At 37.9% G+C, this 24,668-nt stretch overlaps 1 protein-coding gene across 4 annotated transcripts in view; it reads left to right on the top strand.

Moving 5' to 3' along the window:
* ARHGAP18 (Rho GTPase activating protein 18) overlaps positions 1 to 22,003 on the top strand; it is a 92,531-nt gene extending 70,528 nt beyond the window's left edge. For 3 of the 4 annotated variants that reach the window (XM_041423933.1, XM_041423931.1, XM_041423935.1), the window contains exons 8-15: positions 1,955 to 2,032; positions 4,721 to 4,880; positions 7,509 to 7,591; positions 8,847 to 9,053; positions 9,870 to 10,013; positions 15,509 to 15,633; positions 16,850 to 16,911; positions 19,533 to 22,002. In XM_041423933.1, coding sequence (XP_041279867.1) covers positions 1,955 to 2,032; positions 4,721 to 4,880; positions 7,509 to 7,591; positions 8,847 to 9,053; positions 9,870 to 10,013; positions 15,509 to 15,633; positions 16,850 to 16,911; positions 19,533 to 19,624 — 951 coding nt within the window. In that variant the 3' untranslated portion in view covers positions 19,625 to 22,002. Of the gene's footprint in view, positions 1 to 1,954; positions 2,033 to 4,720; positions 4,881 to 7,508; positions 7,592 to 8,846; positions 9,054 to 9,869; positions 10,014 to 15,508; positions 15,634 to 16,849; positions 16,912 to 19,532 lie in introns of all 4 variants that reach the window. The other variant, XM_041423932.1, reaches the window with a different exon arrangement.
* The last annotated feature ends 2,665 nt before the right edge of the window (positions 22,004 to 24,668 follow it).

Raw genomic sequence — 24,668 nt, 5'->3', positions numbered from 1 at the left:
AGACCCTTGATTTGCTGCCCATGCATAACACATCTCATTTCATGAGAAGAAAATAAACCACTGTGTGTGGACCTGTCCTAACACCTGTGAGAAACTCAGTGCTCTATCATCACCATTTCAGCCTGTTTGTAGAGGTGCTTGTTACTTTCTGAGAAACAGAAATCTCAAAGTAGTTTTGCATCATGGTCTGAAAACTACCACTGTGTCATTCATGCCAGAAATTGCTTTCTCAGGACCATAAAAACAAACTTCTGGAAAAGTTGCTATCTATAAACTAAGAAATCAAATTGCAAACAGTGATTGATCACTCTGCTATCCTAGCAACATTGAAAATTCTACATAAACATTAATATTTTATAGATGTGGTTTGTTTTGCAAGGTGCAGACATCATTTGGAATACAGTTTTATTTCAAATGAGAATATGAAAATAAACAGTTTCCCATTTCTTCTGCTTTCTTCTCAGCAGCACGTGCTTTCCAAGAATGGGGGATTTATATAAAGTGTAAGAGAGCAATTTTGTTCATTCTTTTAAATGTATCTTGTTTATTACTGAAATGAAACAAAGCAAGCTAACAGGAAGGCTGCTTAATTAAAAATAAAAATACACCTAGTTTTATTTCACTGAGGAATTTAAATTAAAAATAATGACATAATTTTGTTGGGGGTTTTGCAACTGGAAAATCTGACAGTAATAGCAATTCATGTGTTGTCATCAGAAGTTTCTGCTGACAGTAAGTCCAATCACTGGCCTGCTAATAAACTCATGCACGACAGCCCTGATAGAGAGGAAGAGGGGATTTCCCACAGGCAGGAGATTGGTGGTGACCAGCCACCTTGCTGTGTGCCAAGGGGAGCGAGTGTTTGTGAAGAAGTTGTGGCCACCAGTCGTGCCACCAGACAGGAGTGGTGCTGATGGCAGGTCACACACTGCCCACAGCATCTTTGTGCCCAGCAGATGTGAGTGGCAGGCACTGATCTGGTGTGAGCCAGGTACAGGGTGAGCTGGATGGGGCCAGTTAGCACTTTTTTTTTTTTAAACAGTGGAAAATGAACTAGAGTGACACTTCTAGTGCTGTTTTCTAACATTGTGGGGTTTTCTGTCCAGTCTTTTTGATGGCATTTAGCTGTTACATAAATGCAGTGGTAAGTAAACTCCCTTTAATTTCTGTAACTGGAAAAAACTCTGTTGCATAATTTTTCTTACTCAAGCACTGGTGCAGGGAGGCATGTAACAAAGGCACTGCCCTAGTTAAACATTGCGGGAACTGTTTGTGCTAAAATTATGTCATCAGCTTTTGACGTTTACAGATTTGTTTTAAATACTCTTAATTCCATCCTTCAGTGACTATTTCTAGGCATATTACTTACAGAAAAATTATTATATGAGTTTTAATTACTTTTATGGTATTTCTGCAAATTTATCCATGTGAAGGGTTGCAGACTTGAGTCTGTTAGGAGAATGTCAGAATTTGCAAATCAGAGGCTTCTTTAAAGCCTAGAAGTTCTTAGTTCTCCTCTTGTGAAGTCCTAGAGTATTCATGAGAATGTTACCTTAATTATTTTGATTTATTTTGATTTGGAGACATTTTAACAAGGATAGTAATTGGGATATAATTTTGAAGCCGCAGTAATTTTTGAAAATAATTCTTCAGTCTTCACAGGAGGATTGAAGAAGATAAAAAGCATACAGGTTTCTTGTTTAATAAAATAAACAAACTCCTCTTTAATAGGACTCATAAAAAAGGGTAAGAACCACAGTGAGGTTGTCTTCTACGAGAACTGTAATCCATTTGCAAACTGTGTTTGAGCCTCTGCTTGTTACAAATCTGTGTGCACAAATGCATATGCACAGAGAGAGAGATAGAAGCATAAAGGCTTCAATATATCAGAACTGTCTGCCAGTAATTTTTAATTGGCATCTTTGCTCATGCCAGTTTGGTTTGTGTTTGACAGCTGATTGCCCAGATAGAAGAGACAACTCTGGAAACAGAGGGACTTCTTAGAATACCAGGAGTTGCGACAAGAGTAAAGGTAAAACATTGCACAGGTTATTAATATCCCCCAAAATGTATGTGTGGTTCTGAATTTATTTTGTCATACAAATTATGTTTTAGCATCCCATTGTTATCCAAATCTTCGAAAACAGAAAGCAAAGTCTCTTTACAAAGAAAACTGCATTATATTAGCCAGAGAAATGATGCTTTCACTCAGTGTAGTTTTGGAGAAAGGCTGGAGTTTAAGTTCGAAGGAGAGTCAAAGCTATGTTTCAAATTCAGTTGTGCCAAAATCTCATTAATTCTTGGCATGAGCCCTCCAAGCTCATTTTTGCTTTTTCCCTGAACCAGTTTAATCATCTGAACAGTTCACACACGGTCTTTCTACCCCAGGAGGAAGCTTTTCCCTGGCATTGAGAGCCGTTTTTAATAGCTAGACTTAACCTGTGTTACAGGGCAAGGCAGGCAGTGTGCGCTGAAGAACCTCTCACATTTATTTTTATGAACAGCAATAGAAGTGCTCGGCTCGCCGAGCGCAATCTTGTTAGGCACGTCTGTGCACAGCGACACTTCCCAGGGTGAGTGCCAGTTGCATGCAGGCTCTTCCCCAGTCTTTGCCTTAATGCAGGGAGCTAAATACACAGTGTGATTCATGCCAAGGCTCAATGTGTTAAAAAGACGGTCTGAACTGGCCTTAAATTCTAAACAGAAAGGACCATTTAAGTGGATTCAGCTGCCCAAAGACGTCTGCCAGCCTCTGTTGTGTAGAACTTGGTCCAGCTGCTGGTTCATTAGAAACAACTAAAAGAAGGGAATATTGTGGAAATTGGGTTTGTTTATTTACTGGTAACTAGGATACAGATTTTTTTCCATTTTCCTCCATTCTTTATTTTCCATAACATTGGTTCTGCAAACTGGAGTGATTTCTTAGTGATTTTGTTTGTTTGTTTGTTCTTTGATTTTATTAGCTTAATACGATTTCCCAGACAGTGGATCATTCACTATTCGGCTTTCATTTATTTTTAACCACTCTCTTTGCAGGAACTACTTCTTTAAATTAAGCAATAGTTTTGTTAGCAAATATTTTAAGTTCTTTTACTTATACTAATAGAGAATTTTTAAAAAGCAAGGAATTTATCATACTAAAGGACTGAAGTTTTCCCTTAATTTTCTTAAACAGAAAAAAAACCCCCTATTTCCCTCATTATATAGGTTTATAGAAAGACACAGAAAAATACTTTGCTATCATGTTCTGTAGATTTTAGGGTTATTAATAAGGTCAAATACATAGTCAAATACATTTACTTTAAAATGTAGGCATTGGAGCACTAGGACACATAATTGAAATTTCTGCCTTTACCTCTCATAAAATAATTGTATCTATACATTTAATACTGCATTTACTGTAGTGATTTGGTCTGAATGTGGATGGGGAAGGTGATGAGTCTCTGAGGGAGAATTTTCATCTCTGTTTCTAAAGCTTGCTCTTTTTGATGATCAGGAAATCATACCCACTTGATTTTAAGCATCTGAATTATGACTGTTGCACATTTGAACCTCCAGTCAGCGGAGACAGAAGATCTCTCTGGAGGACAGCCGAGAATATCCAACTTTTATACCAAACTAAGTGTCCACATTTCCTTTGTAAATAGATCCATTTTCCATTTGGACAAAGTTAAATTTATTGAGAAGGGTATCTTAAAAATGTATCTAATATCCTCTCTTCAATTTGCCCTTCTTGTCCAGATAAATAATTATGGCCATATTTTTCCACAGCACATATTTTACAAAACAAGCCAGTGTCTCTGTCCTCCTTTTCTGTCCAGAATAACAGAGCTAGAAGAAGGGAGGGATCTGTGAGAGGTGCCTCAGGGCCTCTGGCCCTGTACTGGGATTACTTTTCACTTTGCCAGACTTGGTCTTTGCAGTGTGTTCCCATTTGCACATCTGTGAAAGGCCAGTAGTAGCACTGCCATGGCAGCAGGGCAGGGGTATGGTGATGTCTGCTGCCAACAGTGTCCCATCCTCTCCCAGCCCGAGAGTTATGACCTTCCACTGGGACTTTCAGAGCTCTTTACTGCCTAACCTCATGATTTGCGGGACAGGCCACTTCCGCACAGGGTGTGTTTGACACCCCATGCTAGGCAAAGCTGTATGTGCCCAGCAACATGGAATTCCATGTAGGTGGCAAGACATTCAGCTATTCAGTTACACAAATCATTCCCTGTGTTTTAAAAAAAGAACTAGCCTCACCTTAGTGTATATTTTGATAAGAAGCTGTGTGTCAACACTCATAATTGCCTTATTTGTTTATGAAAATGGCCGTGTATGCACTACAGCAACACCCTTGGGTAGCAGTTCCAGAATTGCTCTGTATATCAGACAGTCTTAATATTTGGGTGGAGGGAAAGTCATGACCCTTATGTGCTTCAGTATGATATCTGTTTCTTATTGTATATTTATTCCATATGGCCCTGGCTCAGGCCATGGGATTTTTTTCCCATATGATTTGACTGCTTCCTATTAATGTGTGTTTACTTGCAGTACTTCTGATCCCTCTCACATTTATCTGTTTTGTAGCAAAAGACCAGCAGCAACTGGAGTTAAGTGATATTTCAGATGTCCTTCCCCCCTTTTCAAAGTGTGGAAAGTATTGCTGTGTGTATAACGTGTGACTTCCAGCAGCCAAATATTACTGGTGCTCTCTGTATCCATTGCATTTCAGGGTCTTTGCCAAGAACTGGAAGCAAAATTTTATGAAGGGACTTTCAACTGGGAAAATGTGAAGCAACATGATGCAGCAAGTCTTTTAAAACTCTTCATCCGTGAACTGCCTCAGCCACTCCTCACTGTACAATATCTCAAAGCTTTCCAAGATGTTCAGAGTGAGTAGTGTTCTTTTTGTCTCTGCTGAAAGAGTTGATACCCGTGCAGAGAAGTGCCTCTTTGCTGAGAAACAAATTGAATAACAACAATATGAGTTCTCCTGAGAAAAGATGGGCATAATTTTGCTACTGTGCAAATAACATCTTTCATGTAACAGCTATTTTAATAGCTTACACATACTATGAAAGCACATTTTCACTTCCTAATGTTTCTGATAGTAGTTAAGGTGTATACAAGGGTTACACAGAAAATGTATATGACAGTATCAGTTTATAAATAGTGTTTGCTTCAAAAGAAAACCGCAACAAAGATAAGCAGTTCTTCAGGAAATACAACAAATGATAATTTATACTGGTTAGGGTCTTTTATCCATTTATAAGAGGAGAAGTTAGAGCAGAATAGTCAGAGCTGCTGATAGTCTGTGGTCCCTTGAGATCAGCAAGTTCTTGTGAAAATGTCCTCTTTGGCAGCTGGTTAGAATGCAGCAAACATACTGGCTGTAACTGGAAGAGAGTGGGCTGGTGATAATGAACCCAGAGTGAGAACCTACATACATTAACTCCCCAGTCAACACAGGACTGCAAGTTCTATTTCCCTTGCCTGCAGGCAGAGCAATGGCTCATTTCTAAGAGGGGCTTTAATAGAATTACAGAATATTTTGGGTTGGAAGGAATCCACAAAGATTATCAAGTACAACTTTCTGAATAGTCTGTATGGGGATCAAACCATCAACCTTGGCATTATTAGCACCATGCTCCAACCAACTGAGCTAAACTCAGCATCAGAGAACTCACATGGACAGGCAAACTGACAAATATTCTTTAATATTCTTGACTCCTGTCAAGTCTCCCAGGTCTGAGCTGCCTTTCAATGCTGTCAGGTTGGTTGGACTAGGGGGTTGGTGCTCTGGCCTGCTACACAGTGTTGTTGATTTTGCAGCATTGAGTGTCAAATTATAACTGGCCAGAGCACTTTCAGATGGTGCTGGCAGCTCCACAAGGTTGTTTCATTTACTGGATAGTGATTGGAGCCAGGAGGGTTTCTGCTTGTGCTCCTGAGCTGTCTGAAGGCTTATGTGGTTTTACTTACCCAGAAGTACTCAGGTGCCAGGATCCAAACTACTTTCTGTATTGAACCAAAGGATTTGCTTCAAAACAGACACAGCACTTCGTAGATTCCATTGTTTAAATAGTTTTACTTGTTGGTTACATGCAATAAGGTTAGGTGGTAGAGAAAAAGGACCATCTTTGTGACAGTAGTCAGTGTTTTTCATGATACCTTGACTAAGTAGTGTGGATAGAATTAAATATTTAAAGAACAATTTGAACAATTTAATTTGCTAATTTAAATAATGTAAGCAACTAAAATTCAATTGTTACTTAGGTGAGCAGACAGAAATTCTTCATTTAAGTAACGAATTTTAATTGTTTTGCAATTGTATTTTTGCTTATTTTCCTAGGAAAAGATTGATTCTCATTGCTTTTTGAACATTGTGACATATGGTGTTTTGAAACTAAATTTAAGCCTCACTTTTAATGTGTGTATGTAGATAACATTTCTCTCACTACTTGATATTTTAAATGATTATGCAATTTGCCACTCATTTATTCAGAGCCTTAATTTTTGGCATGGTAGAAGGTAGTCAGCAAGGTGGGTTTTTTTTTTATTTCATCAATGAACTTTTATTTTTGTTTGGTGCTCTCCCCTGAGTTGATTTGGATGAAATGTATTTGAAGTGTCAATTCAGTTGGAATCCCAGCAGGATGCATGAGAACAGCCCTGTTGAATCTTGAAATCAGGTGATAAAACCATGTTGAGTGGGTACCCCCTTCTTCACTTGTTTTATGTATGGCCTGGAGATTCCTTTTCATTAGGAATCTCCTGAGAAGACTTGCCAGAGAATGTCCTCTAAAGCATGACAGGAGAAAGTTTATCACAAGTGACAAATGTGGGGCTTTCTGCACTGCCAGAACGTAGGAGCTCTTCTAGGAGATGTAGGAGTGTAGGGATGCATTCATTGTGCAGCTTGGGTGAACGATGCACCGGTGAGCAATTGGTAAAAGGCAGAAGCAACGTTGCTTTTCTTTAATTGCCTTGTTTGGTGCAGCACTCTCTGCTGTAGATACATGTTAAGCTTCTCTGCTCTTGCTTTTATCCCCACTGGTTTGCCATTGCAGCTGCTGTTGGGTATGTCGCTGCAGACCTGCCTTACTCAGTTACATGTGGTATTCCTTCTGTGTGGGTGACTTGGGAGATCGTGCGACTGTGAAGGCAACCAGAGAAACTGTGAAAGCAGTGTTGGATATACCCTTTGGTGTGTGGGGCACAGGCTCAGAAAAGGAAGAACCGTTAGCTATCCCTTCTTGTAGCATTGCAAAATAAAGAAGGAGTCACAAGGCATCTAGAAAACAGTGCCAAAAGACTGCTGAGTCACACCAACTGAATCCTAAAAGAACATTTGGAAATGAGTATCAAAACCAGGATCTGCCAGTCCTTTGTCATACTATGATAATTAGCCATGTGTATACATTCAGCATTTTGCAAGAAGTTTCAACTTGGAAATCGTGCTTTTTGAAGAGTACAGATAACAATTTCAAAATACTGAGGTCTGTGTGCTTTATTGGCAGATCTCCCAACGAGGAAACAGCAACTGCAAGCTTTGAATCTTTTGGTTATCCTTCTACCTGAAGCAAACAGAGACACCCTGAAGGTTAGAATTGTTAATACTATTTTCCTGCATAAATGTTTTGTCTATTTCTGTGAATCTACTGTAATGAATGTCGTTTTATTTTGAGCATTCTTTTTTTTTCCAGTTCAAAGTTAATGCTGAAATTACTGACTCTTTTTATTCCCCCATAGTTCACATAACTTTGGGAGAAAAAAAACCCCAACAACTTAGGGCCCTAACTCCTCTCAAATGACTTTAAAGAATGTGACTTGACATTTTTCCAGGATTGCAGTAGTAATCTCCCAGTGAGCACCCTTTTTTCTTAGAAGTTTTTCTCCCTTTTTTTTTGCATCAGTCATTATTTTCAGTGCAAAAAATAAACAGTGTTAGAATACAATGTATGTGAGTTTCCCTTTATGAAGTGGGTTTAGCTCTTCATTTTTATTCCTCACTTTTCTCTGTGCTGTTTTTTCTACTCTCAATAAAGTAGACATTTACACTTCCTGTTGCTTTTTGTAGCATGTTACATGGATTCTTCCAATTTGTGATTGTCCTTTTGTAGCAAAGCTATTAATGTTTTTATCAGAATATGCTTACTGTTAAAGCTGTTACAATCAAGAATGAATGCAGGATTTGTGTAGGATGCAGAACATCATCTATTACAGTCAAAAAATCCTACTAGGTCTTATTGTTCAAACAAGACTTTCTTTTTGAGTTTGTTTACTTTGTGGAGGCAGTCAAGAAGGCTCCTGAGTTGAGCTACAAATATCTGGAACCAAATTAATTGAAAATTGCCAGTTTCTAACTGGCTACCTGTCATTCACAATGCAGTGCTTTACTTGTGAATTGCTTACCTTACAGAATTAGCCACTCCATGTTTCCATAACTGTGACAGCTGGCACTATTGTGTTCACTTTCAGTTTAACAAATGCCAGCAGTAATGTCTTCACAAGCATCAGTGGGATGCTGCTTATACACCTACATAACAAAGGTTTTGAAACAAATCTTACTGTGTAGGGCCTCAAAGTCACATGAATGCTTTTGAAAAAGCTAGCCACAAAAACAACAATAATGTTTTACTTCATTACTTGAAGGAAACAAAACTTGCATACTGTTCTGTGAATAAATATATTCACACTTCTATTATTAATTGCTTTTAATGTGGTTTTATTAGCAATTAAGAGCTCTTTCCAAAAAATATGCAACATTGTGTTTCACTGATATGTTCATTTTGAATTCTGCACATGCTTCACTTTTCACACGCAGGGTTGAGCTGAAAGTTCTGCTCTTATTTCAGGTACTGCTTGAATTCCTCCAAAGGGTAATTGATCACCGAGACAAAAATAAGATGACGTTGAAGAATGTTGCGATGGTGATGGCCCCAAACCTTTTCACGTTTCATGGATTTGGCTCAAAGACTATTGAGCAAAGCGAGTTTGTTATGGCAGCTGGGACAGCAAATGTCATGCGCTTTATGATTCAGTACCAAACACTTCTCTGGACAGTAAGTGTATTTTTAAGCGGGGGTTGGAGGATGATAAATTTCACAACAGGGTGTCTGAATAGAGAAGTCATGTGAAGTTACATCCATGATTTAGAAAAGGATCAGACCAATCCAGCTGGGTTCTTGGTCATAGGTAACTCTTATGGGAGCAAAACAAAAATATTACATCTAATTTTAAGCTCTGGTGGTTAAGAGTTTTACTATTGTATGTACTACAGGTGAACTCAAAAATAAGTCCTTGGGGATTATGTATATTTGTCTATCAGTATATATTGCTGTGGACAATTCTTTTTGCCTTAGAAATATGAGCAAGAAACACAGTGTTTGAACTCATTGCCCTTTTGGGCCGAACTTAATATTATATAAAACATGTTTTGGTAAAGCATAAAGTTGTGTCATGGTCTTAAGCAAAGCTCTAGCTTAGACAAACTGGACAAGTTGGATGTGTGTTGTTTGTCGGCAACTGAAATAATTTTGACCTTTGCTGCATGTGAGGAAAAGTAATTAGCATTGTTTTACATACTAAGTGTCAAGTGAATGTTTTTGGCTGGCAAAAGTAAAAACCCTGTATGATTCCACCTCTCTTTCCCTGAGAAATTACTGAATGGAATATTTTATCACAAATGGAGTGGTTTTAAAACTGTTTCACAATTTCATATTATTTGAATCTGTATTTATTTTTTTATAGTTACAGTTACATCATAATCTGTACTGGAAAGAAACACTGTTTTTGAATTCTACCTGATAATCTGGCCGCTTTAAAAATTTTGGTAAGAAAATTATGTAGTTATTCCTGCTTACTCTATATTTATCTAGATTCCAAAGTTTATTGTTAATCAAGTGAGAAAACAAACCGAAAGCCAGAAGAAGGAGAAAAAGGACAAAGCTATGAAGAAACTTCTGAAAAAGATGGCATATGACCGGGAAAAGCATGAGAAACAGGAGAAGACTCCTAATGATGTAAGGAAACATACATCTGAAATGCTTTATTAATAGGATAGTAATTTTTAGTGAAAAAGTGGATAGAGCAGAGGGGATATATATATTTTTTTTTAATTGAGAATTTCAATCGATAGCAAGTCAGTGTCAATTTCACAGTTCGTGGGTTACTGGCATGACACATATAGAGGATTGTACTGTTTTTTTTTTGTTTTCTACTGATTTTTCAGAATATTTCTGTTCTGAAAAATGATAAGCGCTGAGCTCTTTTTCCAGTGGTTAGCTAGAACATGCACCACCTGCCCAACTCAAGAAACCCCAAAGGATGAAACAAACATGAAAAACTGATGAACTGCTTCTTATGCTGCTATTGTCCAAGTGGCTACTGCCAGCCTACCCCAGTGTATATAACCCACACTTCAGTATCTCTCCTTTAGCTAATTGGCTTCTGCCATACCCATCAGTGATGTCAAGGCATAAGTTTCAGCATAACACTCTTCACACTTTTAAAATACAATAATCCTGTGACAATTGTAGTGTTAATTTTTCTGGTAGTTCAGAAAGATTTTATTTGAGCTGTTCCCATTGACATCAAAACCTTAAAAATATATCTCATGCATGTTGAAATTGTTGATAATTTTTATAATTACAATTTTTTGAAACTTTTTGGCCTATACAATATACTACCTTAATTATAAAGCATTTGAAGTACATTGTTCCAAAGTTAGTTTAAATACACGAGCAGGTAATACCAAATACGTGTATTCTGATACCATAATGAAAACGTGTCAGATTTGGGTGGTGTGAGAATCTCTCATTTGGGTGGTATGAAAGTACCCCCTTGTGGGTTGAAATCACAGTGAAGATTCTGGTGAGGCAGAGTCATCTTGTGGTCGCTGGTAGAAATGCAGTCTGCTCCGAGCAGTCCGGTTTTCTCACCAAGCGTGTGTGCATGTCAGACTGTTAGCAAAAAAAGGGTTGTCATATTCGTATAAAGACATTTTTTAAACTTGTAAGCCAAAGCAAATAGAATGTGGCAAATGAATATGCTATATATCCGGGAACGGCTGGAGACTTGTATTTCAGTGTTCCTACCTCATTTTTTATGCAGTATTTGACACATATCTTAATGTCCAAAATTAATTAATTCCCCAGGCATCACTTTGCTTACTTTCATCTTTGTCTATATGCAGGAATCTTTACACAGAATGATATACGTATGATTTTAAAATAAAGCTAATTAAACACTGGAATTTGTTTTTCTTGGTCTAATAAGAAAAGAATTCTTTGAATTGAATTCACTTGAGTAGATGTGATTCACTTAATGCTGCCATCCTGTGTTCAACACTGAAATAACAGCAAATACACTGAAAAAAGTAAATGCTGTTTCAAGTTCAGATATTAGATTTTTTTTATAATTCACTGCAAAGATATGTCTTTAATCCACTGGGGAGTTAGGGCTGAGGTCTTTTAGAGTAAATTATGCCTTTCTAATCCACTGGGGATATAGAACTGAAGCCTCGTGTAATATTCTTATTCAAATGTAAATGTAAAGTTACTATTCAATGATTTTCTTTAAGCCCTAGAATTCTGTGGAGATTTTTGTCAAAATTAAATGGTACAATTTTTTTACAAATCCTTCATGCTTATTGCAAGCATTCAGTAATTTTGGGTGCTTGAGAACATATTAGTCTTAAAATCATATTCACAAATTGATAAGGCTTCATTGTGAATGACAATTTATACATTTTTCAAGTAAAGAAATGTGTCATTTTTTTCAGGAAAATTTATTAGTTTGGGTTTTCCTTCTCCCTAGTTTTCAATTCATACTGCTTTAATTTACCTATGAGGTAAATTTCCTGTGCAGTTCTTGAATTATATTTAACTATCATGCAGCAAGTGAGGCACCCATACATGTGGTGAATTTCCCGCTCCATGGAAACTTGGGAAATGTTTGAAACTCTTTGAAACCTTCACAGAATTCACAGAATCACTAGATTGGAAGAGACCTTAAAGGTCATCGAGTCCAATCCATGCCCCAGTACCTCAGCTAAACCATGGCTCCATGTGCCACATCCAGTCTTTTTTTAAAAAAAACAACTAATTACCTTGTGTGCTGCTGAATAAAAGATGAGGAAAAATTTATATTTTCTAACACTTGCTGTGGCACCCTACATGGTTCAACATAGATGGACAGAACCTGAGTCACCTCCATATTCTCCAGAAATAATTCCGTATCTGCATTCTTATTAGCAGTTAATTTGGATAAAATTTCATCTTAGCTCTGATGAGGCCTCTCTATCAATCACATTTCTCCTTTTGAGACAGAGGTTAAAAAGCATTTACTGCAAACTACAGGTGCGATCTCTGTACAGTGTTGAACGTATTAGAGGGCTTGTGAGGGTTAATTGCTTTTTGGGATACCTATGCATACCTATGGCCCCAAGTCAGTGTTGGGGATTAAGTCTTTGTGTTGGTGTTGGGCTGAATAATGCTCTAGACAGACAAAGAAAGATGCCCTCAGGACTGGAAATTTACCTACTGCCTTTAACCACATTTCTACCATCTGTCATTGTATTCCTCTGCCTGGTGCAGTTGTTCCAAAACAGGGAGCTATCATGTGAGCAGCACAACGCAATGCACTGGGCTGAGCTACTGCAGGTTATAAAACCCATTGTATCCCACAGCCCTTCTGTTTGCATGAATTTACACAGAGTAACCTTTCTGACTCCTGCTGAATATGTCACTCATTGCAGTACCAGATTATTTACTAAAAAATATTGCTACCATTAAATAATTTCTGTGTACGGTTTTCTAGTTTTTTGTCCCAAACTAGGTGCAATATTTTGCAGCCCAAAGAGAACAACTGCTTTGCATTTCTTTCAGCCTTTGCCTTTCATGTAGCAAGATCCTTTTGAAAATCAATTTTGTTCTTCATAATGTTCATGCCCTATACCTGCTTGGTATACTTTGCACCTTGAATTAGTATGCATAATATTCCTTCATTAGTGAAAATATTGCATAGTTACATTTCTCTCTGCACCTAGAGTGAAAAATATTTAAGTGGGTCATGAAAAATGGATTAGAAGAAACTGGAAAAGATCTACCCCAGATCCTATAGCCAGGCAGCTGCTCTTCTCTGTGTTATATAGATTCCAAGCCCCTCTGAAAAGCAGGGGTTTGAAGAAGATTACTACCTCACAGGTGACTGCTGTGCCTGCTGCAGAATAAATGTTGTAGGCCAATGTATTTTCCATCAAGTAAGGATGTGCTGTCTTCAGGTGTTTTTAATAATGCAAGTACCTAATTCAGCCAGGGGTTGCAGTGTTTTAAATCTGACCTGAGAGGCTCTGTGAGGCAGGGAAGGAAACTTGCAAACTGAGTAGCATTGGTGACCCACTCTTCAGTGTGTTGTCAGTCCTCTTATAGGTTCATATCTTAATATGTTGTGATATGGAGCCCCTCACCTGGAGTATTTTGGACTGTGTTGTGCAGAGAATAGGTCCTGTTGTTCAGCTCTTAGAGGTTTTAGGCCACATTTTCTTTCATTTCATTTTCTTTCCCACCAACCTGAACAGTGCATGGGCTCAGTTTCTGTTTTCTCAATAGTTTGGCAGCATGAACATATTGTGCAGCTGAGCATGATTTCTCCTGGAAATGCAGGTGGTGAAAGTGGCAAAATGCATTAATTAGCTGAGCTAATAATGATTCTCTGTGAATAAACAAAGTATTCTGTTTGATCTGTGACCATAATGTTAGAGCTCTGTGGACATTCTTGTTCTTTTTCTCAAACACTCAAAGTAGATTGCTTTATAAATAATTTATCATATGCCTGCTGTGCAGCAAAAAAAAAAAAAAAAAAAAAAAAAAAAAAAAAAAAAAAAAAAAAAAAAGTTATCCAGCTGAAAGTTGGAGAAACTCCACTAAAATCAACTGAGACGAAATGATCAAGAACTGTACACAAAAAAGAAAGCTAGTTTAAATTTGCCCATTTGAATTTGATGAAAGACCAGATAGGGACATCTATAAACAATAATTTTGTCCTTACAAATGATTTTTTTTTTTTTTTTTTTTTGCCAGGATGCCAAAAGTTTGGAAAGTGGCAAAAAATTTTTGGCAGGATTTACTACCTAGCAGATGGCTATAGACACTGTTTCCATAGGTGGAGGCCTTAGAGAACAGATGTGACAAATTTAGAGTTAATCTAGGGGAAATCTCATAGAGATCTCTTGCAATCTTACAAGTCTTTGATTCCACAATCACTACGTAGAAAATTCTCAATATGATGATTCTTACTGCTTTAGACAGAAATAGTTACGATGTCTAGTGTTTTTAAATCGATAAATAATAAGACTGGACACAAAAGGATTGTTTGGTTAAAATTGCTTACCATAACTCATCATTTTTATAGTAACGAGCCTTCAGCTTTCTCAGGAAGCCGTTCTTCTCATTCTGCTCACGTTTGTACTTGTTCTGTACTCATTTAACTCTGATGGTTTCAGAGAAGCTATTCTAGATTCACAGGTGCCCAGATTTGTTCATTGCTTATGGAAGAAAAAATGTTCAGCCTTGCAGTTGGGTAAATATGGAAGGGTGTGGGGTGGGAAAGGAGACAATGAACTGTCATAATCAACCTTGAATACAGAGACTCTTATTTTCTTTTCCTATCAAAATGAGTAGGTTTGGGTAAATGATAATGTAATAGGAATAGAAATATTTCCAGGAACAAAAATTAGGACCTTATTCACAAATAAATTACGTCTTTTGTAACTTCAGATGTCATGTACCTGCAAGTGGAACAGAAAAGCTGCCCTTTGTCCTCCTTCTCTGTAGATAAAATGATTAATATTCATCATCAAGGACTTGTGGGTTGCAATAAAATACAAATCCATTATATAGTCAGACTATTATATAGGGAAGGTTGCCTAACGGAATATATTCTGGAAAATAAGAAATAGGGACAAAAACCTGCAGTAGTGAATATCTGTTTTTAAAAAATGAAATTTACAAAAAGGAAAGAAAAATTCTTTATAGTAGACTGATCTGTGAGTACTTTGTGTTTTCTATTTTGTTTGGTTGGGGTTTTTTGGGTCAGGAAGTTCAGACTAAATGGAACTGGGCAGGTTTCTTCCAGAAGTTTTGGCAGAGGGTTGGTGTGGGGGCACTGCCTGGTTTTTGTGCCTGCAGCAAGAATTTTCCATATCGGTGTCACATGCTTTTTATCATACCAAAGTGTGTTTTTAATATAGCATAATTGTTATTGTTATTCTTAACATCTTTGAAAAATAATTAAACACTACTGTTCCTTTGTTCTGAACTTCTCTCTGTTGTTAAAAAGAGCTTTGAAGGTCGGATGTAATTTACTGAACTGCTGCGTAGGTACCACATGTTTGTAGAGAGGTGTAGTAGATAGTGAAGTGCAGAGCACTGTACTTACTTATTCCATACTGTATTTTGAGAAGCTCATCAAAGCCAGCTGCTAGCAGCTTTGTTCCACCACTCTTATTGCTTTGCAGACTGATGTTCCTCAGGGAGTGATACGGGTGCAAGCGCCTCATCTTTCCAAAGTTTCCATGGCAATACAGCTGACAGAAGAACTGAAAGCCGGTGATATAGTAGCCAGGTTTCTCAGCCAGAAAAGGTATAAACACATCTTTGTTTTGTTATCATGCTGGGAGAAGTGCCTCTTCATTTATTATATCAAGAAAAAAGTTTTAAAATACTCAAAGTCTGGGTCAGTTTATGAACTGTTTGGCTGAATTTAGCTATCAAAATACATGCTTCAGGAATTAATGCTTTTAAATGTTACTAAAGCTCAGGAAACCTTTAGGAATACATGAGTGCTGTTAGTAAAAAATTAATTGCTATTTAATCTGATAGGTCAGGAATAGTTTTGTAATTTTGTGGGGACAAGTCAGAAGGGAACTCCAAGAAAATAGAGGAATGAGGAAAGAAGAAAGATTTTTTTTTTTTTTTTTTTTTTTTTAATAATGCATTTATGTAAATATATAATGCATTTATATATATAAATGTTTAAAATACATGCATCATAAAGTCACCCCAGGACATGCATTTCTATATAACAGTATAATAAGTACTGGAGTATAGTGATGTGAAAATGTCATGCACATTAAATTATTTAAAACAAAAGCTGCATTTTAGTCATTCAAATCCATTTAGAAAGGGAGAAATTTTAATCAATCTTTTGAAAAAAAATAAAATTAATCTATGTGTTCATCATATCTAGCTATTCATCTAAAGCAATAATCTGGTACACTAGTGGAGATTAAGAAGCTACTTTTTCCTAAATGCTGTTTTTGGAGTTTTACACCATTGTCGGAAAGTTATTTTCTGGTTAGGCTTTAGCATATATTATTACAAATAAGCAGTGAGAATAATAGAATCCCTTTGTAATACAGGGACTTTATTTTTCCATTCTATGTTTTTTACTTATTTTAGTCGCAGTACAATTAATTCCAGCAAGAATGTGTTTTTTCCCACCCAACCATAAGGCGTTTTCTGAAATATGGCCTATTTGAGGGTAATACTTATTTTTGCTGCAGCAGTAAAAGAAAAATCAGAGGGTAAATATCAATCTACTTGCTAATAACAATGAAATTCTTTCCTAAAAGCTGCAGCTTCTTCATATTTTTATCTTATTTTACCTTTTCAAGTGTATTGCTCACTTGCAGGGCTGTTCATTTGCACTAGCATGCAAGGGTATTCTTGTTCACTGATTGTGTCAGTAAGGAGTGCTGATTTTAATTAGCATAATTTCTTCCATAATTCCATGTCTAGGTGGCTGATCCACAAGCACCTTTGTAATATCATCATTCATTGTGTTCTGTTCCCCACAGTGGAAATGTCCAAACACTCAAGAAAGAAGAGGTCTTTCTTTATGAAATAGGAGGAAATATTGGTAAGAATGGCTTCTGAAGAACTTATTTTGCTAGAACAGGATTCCTTGGCACATTGTCCGTGGGCTTCACTGTGGTTGCATTTTTATTCATGTCCCTGGTTCTCCCTGACACTAAGGCAGACAGCTAACCTTGCGGAGAAGGCAGCAGAGATGTTGGTGTGATCATTATATTTGTAGTATCTTACTATCTGTCCCTGAGGAAGTTGGCAGCTGTAACAGATGTTCCTGATATGTATGTACAATGAATAAGCACAGAAAGGTTGGATACAAAGGTTCTTGAAGTTCATCTTCTTCATCTCTTTGTATTGAGGCATAATAAGTGAACTTACATTCCTTCATGTTCTGCATTTGAGTGTCACTTTGGGGGGAGTTCTTTTGGGGGGGAAAAAATGCTCAGCCAGAAAGATGACCATGTAATAAAACTTTCCAACAGTTAGTCTTCCCTGGTCTGCTTATTCCAGATCCTTTTGATTAAAGTAAATAGTAGATAAGCAAAGTTAATGCCAAGGATAATTCTGAGCACAGTTCTAAAATTTTCTTCCATGAATGCAAGAATATTTTTGCATTAGAAATCAGTTTCTAATCAAAGCATTTTTCATATGCTTAGGAAAACAAAAGGAGAAGTAGAAAGCAGTAGTAGATTGTAGTAGTAGCAGTAGCAGTAGTAGTAGTACATTTACTTTTTCCTTAACTGTGACCAGTTAAACTTATTTGGCATTATAAAATTACTTGCAGCACTTCTCTTCTTTGCAATGCCATATGTAAATTGCTACTTCTAGCATTTTTGTTTTATTCTAATTGCTATTATAAATGAATTTTTTTGCACGTTTGTCTAAACCAAAAGACTTAACTAAAAATAGCACTTACCTATGTTTCCTGCAACAGGTATGTTTTAGTGTTTTTACTAAGTCTGGTAAATAAGATAGTTGGGTGCCAGATGAATGTATTATATGTTCTCTTGCAAATCCAGCGTCTATATACATTTCCTATGCCCGTTAAAGCAGGTTGCAATCCCAGATGTAAGACTTTTTTAAAGGAGAATAAATAAATATCTTGTTTATTCTACAGAGGTGTAATCATTGCAGGAAAAAAGGTTTTGTAACAGAATTCCAATGAAACTGGAATAACTTACTATTACTTTAAACATGTGACAGAAATTGCATTTCTCTTAGAGAAAGTGCAGATTTATTTTGTTTTGTTTTGACATAGATTAGAAAGCTTAAGTGTTTTCTCTGTCTGAATGGTTTACTTCCAGAGGATTTCAACTTTAATCAGTCCTTATTAGACCTTATTAATAGTCTCAGTTGAAGTAAGAGAAACTCCCTGCCTTTAACCTGCCGTACAGGTTTAAGCAAACCAGCTGTCCTGACCTTTGCCATCTGTCTCTCTTCCCAATGTGGCTGACTCATGTAGAGGGAGCCCAAAACAAGACTTGAGAGGTTCATGACACTCTCGTGTCCTTGCACTTTATGCTCATAATTGTAACAATCACAGTGCTGTCATCTTGTCCTCCGGCAGATGCAGCTGCTGAAGTCTGCAGACATTTCTTTAGTAGTCAGTACACTGTAGGACTTCAGGGCACTGAATGGGACTTCTGCCACTGATTTGTGCCCGGGACTGGCTGGATAGGGACATGGCAAAATGCTGTCCCCATGCTCTCTCTGCGTGGACATGCTGCACTGTGCAGAGGAGAAGACCTAGTTCAGCAACATGGGCAGTACTGGTCACAGAGGTTTGGATTAAAATCCTGGAGAGAGCAGATGGACACTACACCTGGTTGAGCAGGGAGTCTTGCCTTCTTGCCTGCTCTGTGCAGGGAGTCCAAAGAGCTGGCTGACAAACTCAGCTGCACCATTCCACCTGTGTTTGCCTCCTGTCTCAGGAGTGCAAGTACTGGAAATGTCTGCCTGGCACAAGCCATCTACCCCAAACAGTTGCATAGCAGAATAGAAGAGAGGAGCTGTGATGCAGAGCTGCAAATGCATGAGGTAACGCTTTGCCTGTAGGAAAATGGGAAGAATGTGCAGATCTTGATGGATCAGCATATGCTATTTTCATCATTGCTACTAGACATAAATTAATTGTCTGTAGTGCACCAAGAACAGTGTACTACTTTCCCCTCCTAGGACAGCAACTATTACAAGTGCTATGCAGAACAGCTGACTTAAGAGTAGGAGGAGAGGGAGTAACACCTTCTTAGCAAGGAAAAACCTTGCAAAAACTTAGCATTTAAAAAGAGGAAAATAACCTGAAATTTTAATGGGCTTCTATGCAAATGTGAATGTAGTTTTTGATATAATCATGAGAGGATCAGGACATTGCTCCATTTTTACTTGCAGAGGGGAGTTCTCATCTGCATGGTCTGTGTGAGGAATCTGACCTAGAAAGTGTCACAGAGGTAGAACAGCCCCTTCTCTCCTTACTTCTTCCTCTTACCCCTTTCCTCCTCAAGGCAGATTAGAAGAGTAGGAGCATCTCCAACTTTTTTGTGCATTGTGCTTTGTTAAACACCATATAGAGACTTTGAAAATGTGCATGGAGTAAAACAGTAACAGGAACTTTGGAAGTTGTTTCATTTCTCTTTTGGTACTGGTGTAACCACATGTCTTTTCTGTTTCTAGGAGAGCGCTGTCTTGATGATGATACCTACATGAAGGACCTATACCAGCTCAACCCAAATGCTGAGTGGGTTGTAAAACCTAAGCAGAGCTAAGATCACAACTAATGGCAAAACCTCCAACCTGTGGACTTACGTTGTACGGCTGAATGTTTCAAAGGGATAGTGTGTCCTTTCAACATTCAACCATTATGTATATTAATAGAACTTTATCCAATTAAAAAAAAAGAAAAAAAAAAGGCAATGGTGACCCAACAGTTATAACTAGTAAACTTTCAGTTTTACTTGCAGTAAAATTTTGGAGATAGCACAGTTTTCCCACTCGTGTTTCAAACAAGCATAAGTACCTTATATATTTTATATATAAGTACCTTAAATATTTTAATGGCACTAAGCTACCTCCATCTGGTAGGTGTTGTTTAAGAAGAATTTATTTTTCAAGCAGGTGTTTAAACTCTTTATATTAGAGACCTACAAACTGTTTCTGTAGCATTTTGTGTTCGTATAGGTCTTTTCAATGCTAGTACAATAGAGAACCAAATCCTGATCAGCACTTCTGAATGGTACAGTATTAAAAATACCTGACCGAGTCATATGAATTTCCCAAATAAGTGTGAATTTCACAGGAGAAAACTACAATGCAATGTATTTTGTTTTTGGAAGTCCTAATTTAAAGTTTGATGAAAACTATTTAAAAACAACTGTGAAAATGCTTTCTATGCAGCTTTTTTGCTAGATCTTTTAAGTAATTTTATTTTTACTCCAGTTGATTGTGCTCTTGAGATTATTACCAAAAAAAAACAAAGGAAGGAAAAAAACAAAGAAAGAATCACATGACAAAGTGAGTCTTTTTAAAGCTCACTACTCTTGGCATTGTCCTTTCTGGCATATTGTCATGCACCAGAAAAACCTTTTAGGTATTTCAGCAGTGATTACAGCCACGTTACATACACCAATTTCAGGTTTTTTGGACATCTGATAGATTGAGTTTTGTGAACTGCCAAAACTTTTCAGTTACTAGCATAATAAAAACTTTCAGGAAAAATAAAATAACTGTGGAAGGAAACTGTAGCCTAAATTTCATGGGTAGCAAACCACTAAACCTTTCACTCAAAACCAGTGTAATGTTCTACTGTCGGTGTTACCTACCATTGGCTGTATATCTGGTTTATCCTGGACAAGGCTAGAAATGAAGTTCTGATTTCCCTGATGCTGATAGATGCTGTCTAAACCACTTTAAAAATTAGTGGTCCAACAGAGAACTATTGCAAGTCTGTCCCTTTTCAGGAAAGGACTGAAAGCTTCCCGTGGAATTCCCCATGGAATTCACTGATAATGAATTCCTGACTGAGGAGGCTTGTTGCAGCACAGAGCTGTGGCCTGGAGCTCCAGAGCCCAGTTCCACAGCAACACTTTAGGCTCACTAGCTTGTGCACCACTTCACAATTTATTTGTAGACTAGCTCAGCTGTGCTCAAGTGCTTACACCTGCGTGATGACTACCTGAAGTAACTACTGTGAAATTGTATCCTTGGAATGAAATACTTTCTTTCAGTGCACACAGAGATTTAAATTGACCTCATAGGGAGTATTCCACATGCAATCAAGGACTGAATTACATTTTTTTTACATGATCAAAGCCGATTAAAGGAATAAAGGACCTTTCTGCTGAGCTTTGGATGTGGGCCCTATGTTGACAAAGGAACCACTGGAACTCTCCCTTTTACGTACAAGCAGTGAAATAGAACTCTGAAAGGTCACAGAAAAATTAGACATCTGCTGATTAGTTATCCACAGCACATGAACAATTTTGGGGCCATGTATATTTATTGTTTCTTAAAGTCAAAGGCTGTCCTCATATGAAGAGGAAGCACTGCACTGGTTGATTCTGAAAAGCAGGATGAGTAAAAGAGGACATTGTTCTAATGTGACTGTATTGCCCTCGATGGTCCATCTAGCTGGGTATTCCCACGTGGTAGAGCACTGTGCCACTATGGGCAAATCCTCTAAGACAAATTACTTTTGTCTGTAGAACAAACTCCCTGTTCTTCAAATGGAAGGAATAAAGTAGCAAAGCAGTACAATGCTTAGGTAAACATTTATGAACCTAATGTAATAAATATAATGGGGTTTTTTGGACATGTAATACAAAATGATGTGTGTTTTTGTAATAAGTTATAGTTCTGTAAAAAATTACTTGTTACTGGAACTCTAGGTGTTATTTTAATCAGGAGCAAAGTGCAGATGATAGGAACAGCTGTTTCTAACAGTTTCAGTATAAAATTACAACCACCCTGTGGTTATGATCTCTTAAATAACTTTGGTTTTGGTTTAGTGCCATTGGTTTTTTTTAATTTAAAAAAGTTTCTTTTGTAATTAAATGTTGGTTTTTTTCTGACTTTTAATGACTTTCTCATTCAAATTCTTATATTTGTGCATAAAACATACCCAAATGACGCTAAGCAATAATTATTTTGTGATTTCACACTTTACATCTTTGTAGAGAGCTAGCAGTATTGTGTATGACAAGAGACATTGATAAGTTAAAGTCCTGCAAAAATGAATGCCTGCTGGAAAAAGAAATAACAGGCTAGAAGTTTAGAACTTTGCTGCAATTGCAATACACCTTTGCTAAATCTGTAATGCAACAATTACTGGGTGCATGAAAGGAACAGGAGACTTCTCAGTGCACATTGAAAGTACCAGCTCTTAATTCTTCGTAATTAAGTAATTAAATTAGGGCACAAGTGGGAAGCCCAAAACGCATTCAGGTAAGCTGATAAGAATCTTTTATAATTAAAAAGACAGTGCTGCATTAGTTGCTTATTTGGGGTGATTTGGTAGGCCACCATTGTTTGACGGATGACTTGGGAAACGCGTTTGCAGGAGTTTTTTCACCAGTTGACAGATTAATGCTGTGTGCAGCCCTGTACAGGCAGATCAGCCAGGACTGGGGAGAGGAAGGAGTCGGGAAGCAGGTGATGGTCCCTCTTACCACTGCCTGGATGTTGTGGAGTATGTAAGGATGGTTTTGTGCTCAAAAACCCTCTGGTGAAGGACGGGGAAGGAGGGGAAAGGTTCCCAATGCTTGTATGAGGTGTAGACACCTTTCTCACACTGCCTGTTCTTCAAAGACTGCAGAGTTTGCACTCATTTTCCATAGCCTTGTGTTCTTCCCCACCTTGTGCGAAGCACATGCACCATCCCTGGATATCTGGGAGTGCCAGGAGGAAAGGTGTCATCCCCACCAACTGCACCTTGTATGAGCATCAGCGAGACAGGTTTATCTCACATTGCAAGTCAACAAACAACACCTCTGAGTGTTCCACTGAAATTTCAAGAAGACAGTAGGGAGCAGGACGATGAATGGATCTGGATATCTTGTAAATATTGGCTGAATTTCTGGCAGTGGCATGACTGAGGTGAATTTGAGGATAAGGATATGCACTTTCTGGCAAGTGAGCACCAACAAAGAAGGAAATGTTTGAGAAAGACCTGTTTGAAACTTTTCCCAGCCCATTATTTCTTCATTCTTAAAAGCAATGTAACTCTCCAATGAAACACACAGTCTTCCTAAGTATTGAGTTAAATTGTAGCAGCAATCTAACTTGGTGAAAGATTGCTAAAGAAATTATTTCCTTGGTATCACACTTAAATGCATTTTAGGATTATTTCTCTTCTGTGCTTCTATCTTTAAAAGGTTGCAGCCATTCAAAAAGTCTGAAATGTGTATGTGCTAATCTTACAGCAATATTTATAATAATATATTTTTTTTATGTAGAACAATGCTTTAAAGATATTTATACCACTGTGTTTGCACACAGACCACATCTGACGTAGGTAAGTACCTACCATCCCCATTTAACAGATAGGAAAAGTGTTCCTAAGTGGCTGGCTTCTGGCTAGAAGGGGTGAAATTAATCTGATTTGTAGAAACCAAATAATGATCCTCGAACAATTGCTTTAAAAATCTGCTGTATTGCCAATAACAGTGGTATAGCAATCACATGTATGGCTTCAGGGGATTCTTTTAATAAATACAATGCTGTAATTTTTAGCCTGGGTTCCAAAGGAAATTTATCTGGGGTAATCTTGCTACCTTGTGTGTGTCTTCCCCTAATTACTTTTCAGTCTGTTGGCAGACTTCAGTAATTTTTGGCAAATGCAGTGGGAGGGAAGGCATGTGTCAAGAAAATAATTAAGCTTCTATGAGCTTCATAAAACTAGATAGTAGGAGTCCTTTGTTCAATGGGGAGATGACAGCATAAATTCCAGTTTTATTTAGGCACCAGAACAGAAGTGTGAGAGAAATCATACGCATGCTCTGGCCATGGAGGAAAGCTGTGCTTGGAGCTCTCAGCCAGCCATCAGGATTTGTCATCAGGCCTTTGGAGGCCTGAGAAAGCACTTGCTTGTGTTGCTGCCTGCTTTCTGAATCCTCTTTGTTGATGTGATGTGCATGATTCTTGCTGAAGCTGCCGTTGTTCTCCTGGGCTGGCTTTTGGGGTGCAGCTTATCTGCAACTCCTGGTTAGTACAATTTATGCCCATACCCTCCCTCTGCAGTGAGCACCTTTCCAGCCAGAGCTGTACTGACATCTGAAGGCATAGATGCCTTCAGAGGAGGTAGAAATACCTCTCCTCTCTCTGCTTGTACGGCTGTTGTGAATTACCTTCACCCTGGGGAATAATTGGATCGAAAACCGGGCAGTATCAAAGGACAGCCTGCACTTGCAGGTTTTAAACCAGCTGGGAATACAACTTGCCATTCATGAATCATAGGAAGTGGTGGTAGTCCAAAAGATACTATTACTCCTTGATAGTCCATTCTGGGATGACTGAAAGGATCCTTCCTTCCCCCTGTGGCGCTGTAAAACCGATAACTAGTACTCATTTGCACTGAGAGCCACAGTCGCTGGATTTCACCTATGGAATGAGCTTTGCCCTCTGTGTTACCACTGCGCCTCTGTAACGCGGTTACTCTTGAGAACAAATTGTCTTGGTTCCCGTGAGCAGTCTGCTCACATGCCGTGTCGCTAGATCAGGTTGTGGCAAGTCAGCCCCTTCTGTGCTCCTTTCCCATGGGATTCCCCACGCATTCCGAGCGGTGACACAGCCACCTGGTTATCCACACGCGGGGAT

This window comes from Onychostruthus taczanowskii, unplaced genomic scaffold (genome assembly GCF_017590055.1).
Source record: "Onychostruthus taczanowskii isolate IOZ18803 unplaced genomic scaffold, ASM1759005v1 scaffold8, whole genome shotgun sequence".
NCBI lineage: Eukaryota > Metazoa > Chordata > Aves > Passeriformes > Passeridae > Onychostruthus > Onychostruthus taczanowskii.
The sequence above is the reverse complement of the archived record's forward strand: the minus strand, read 5'-3'. Positions and strand labels throughout refer to the sequence as shown.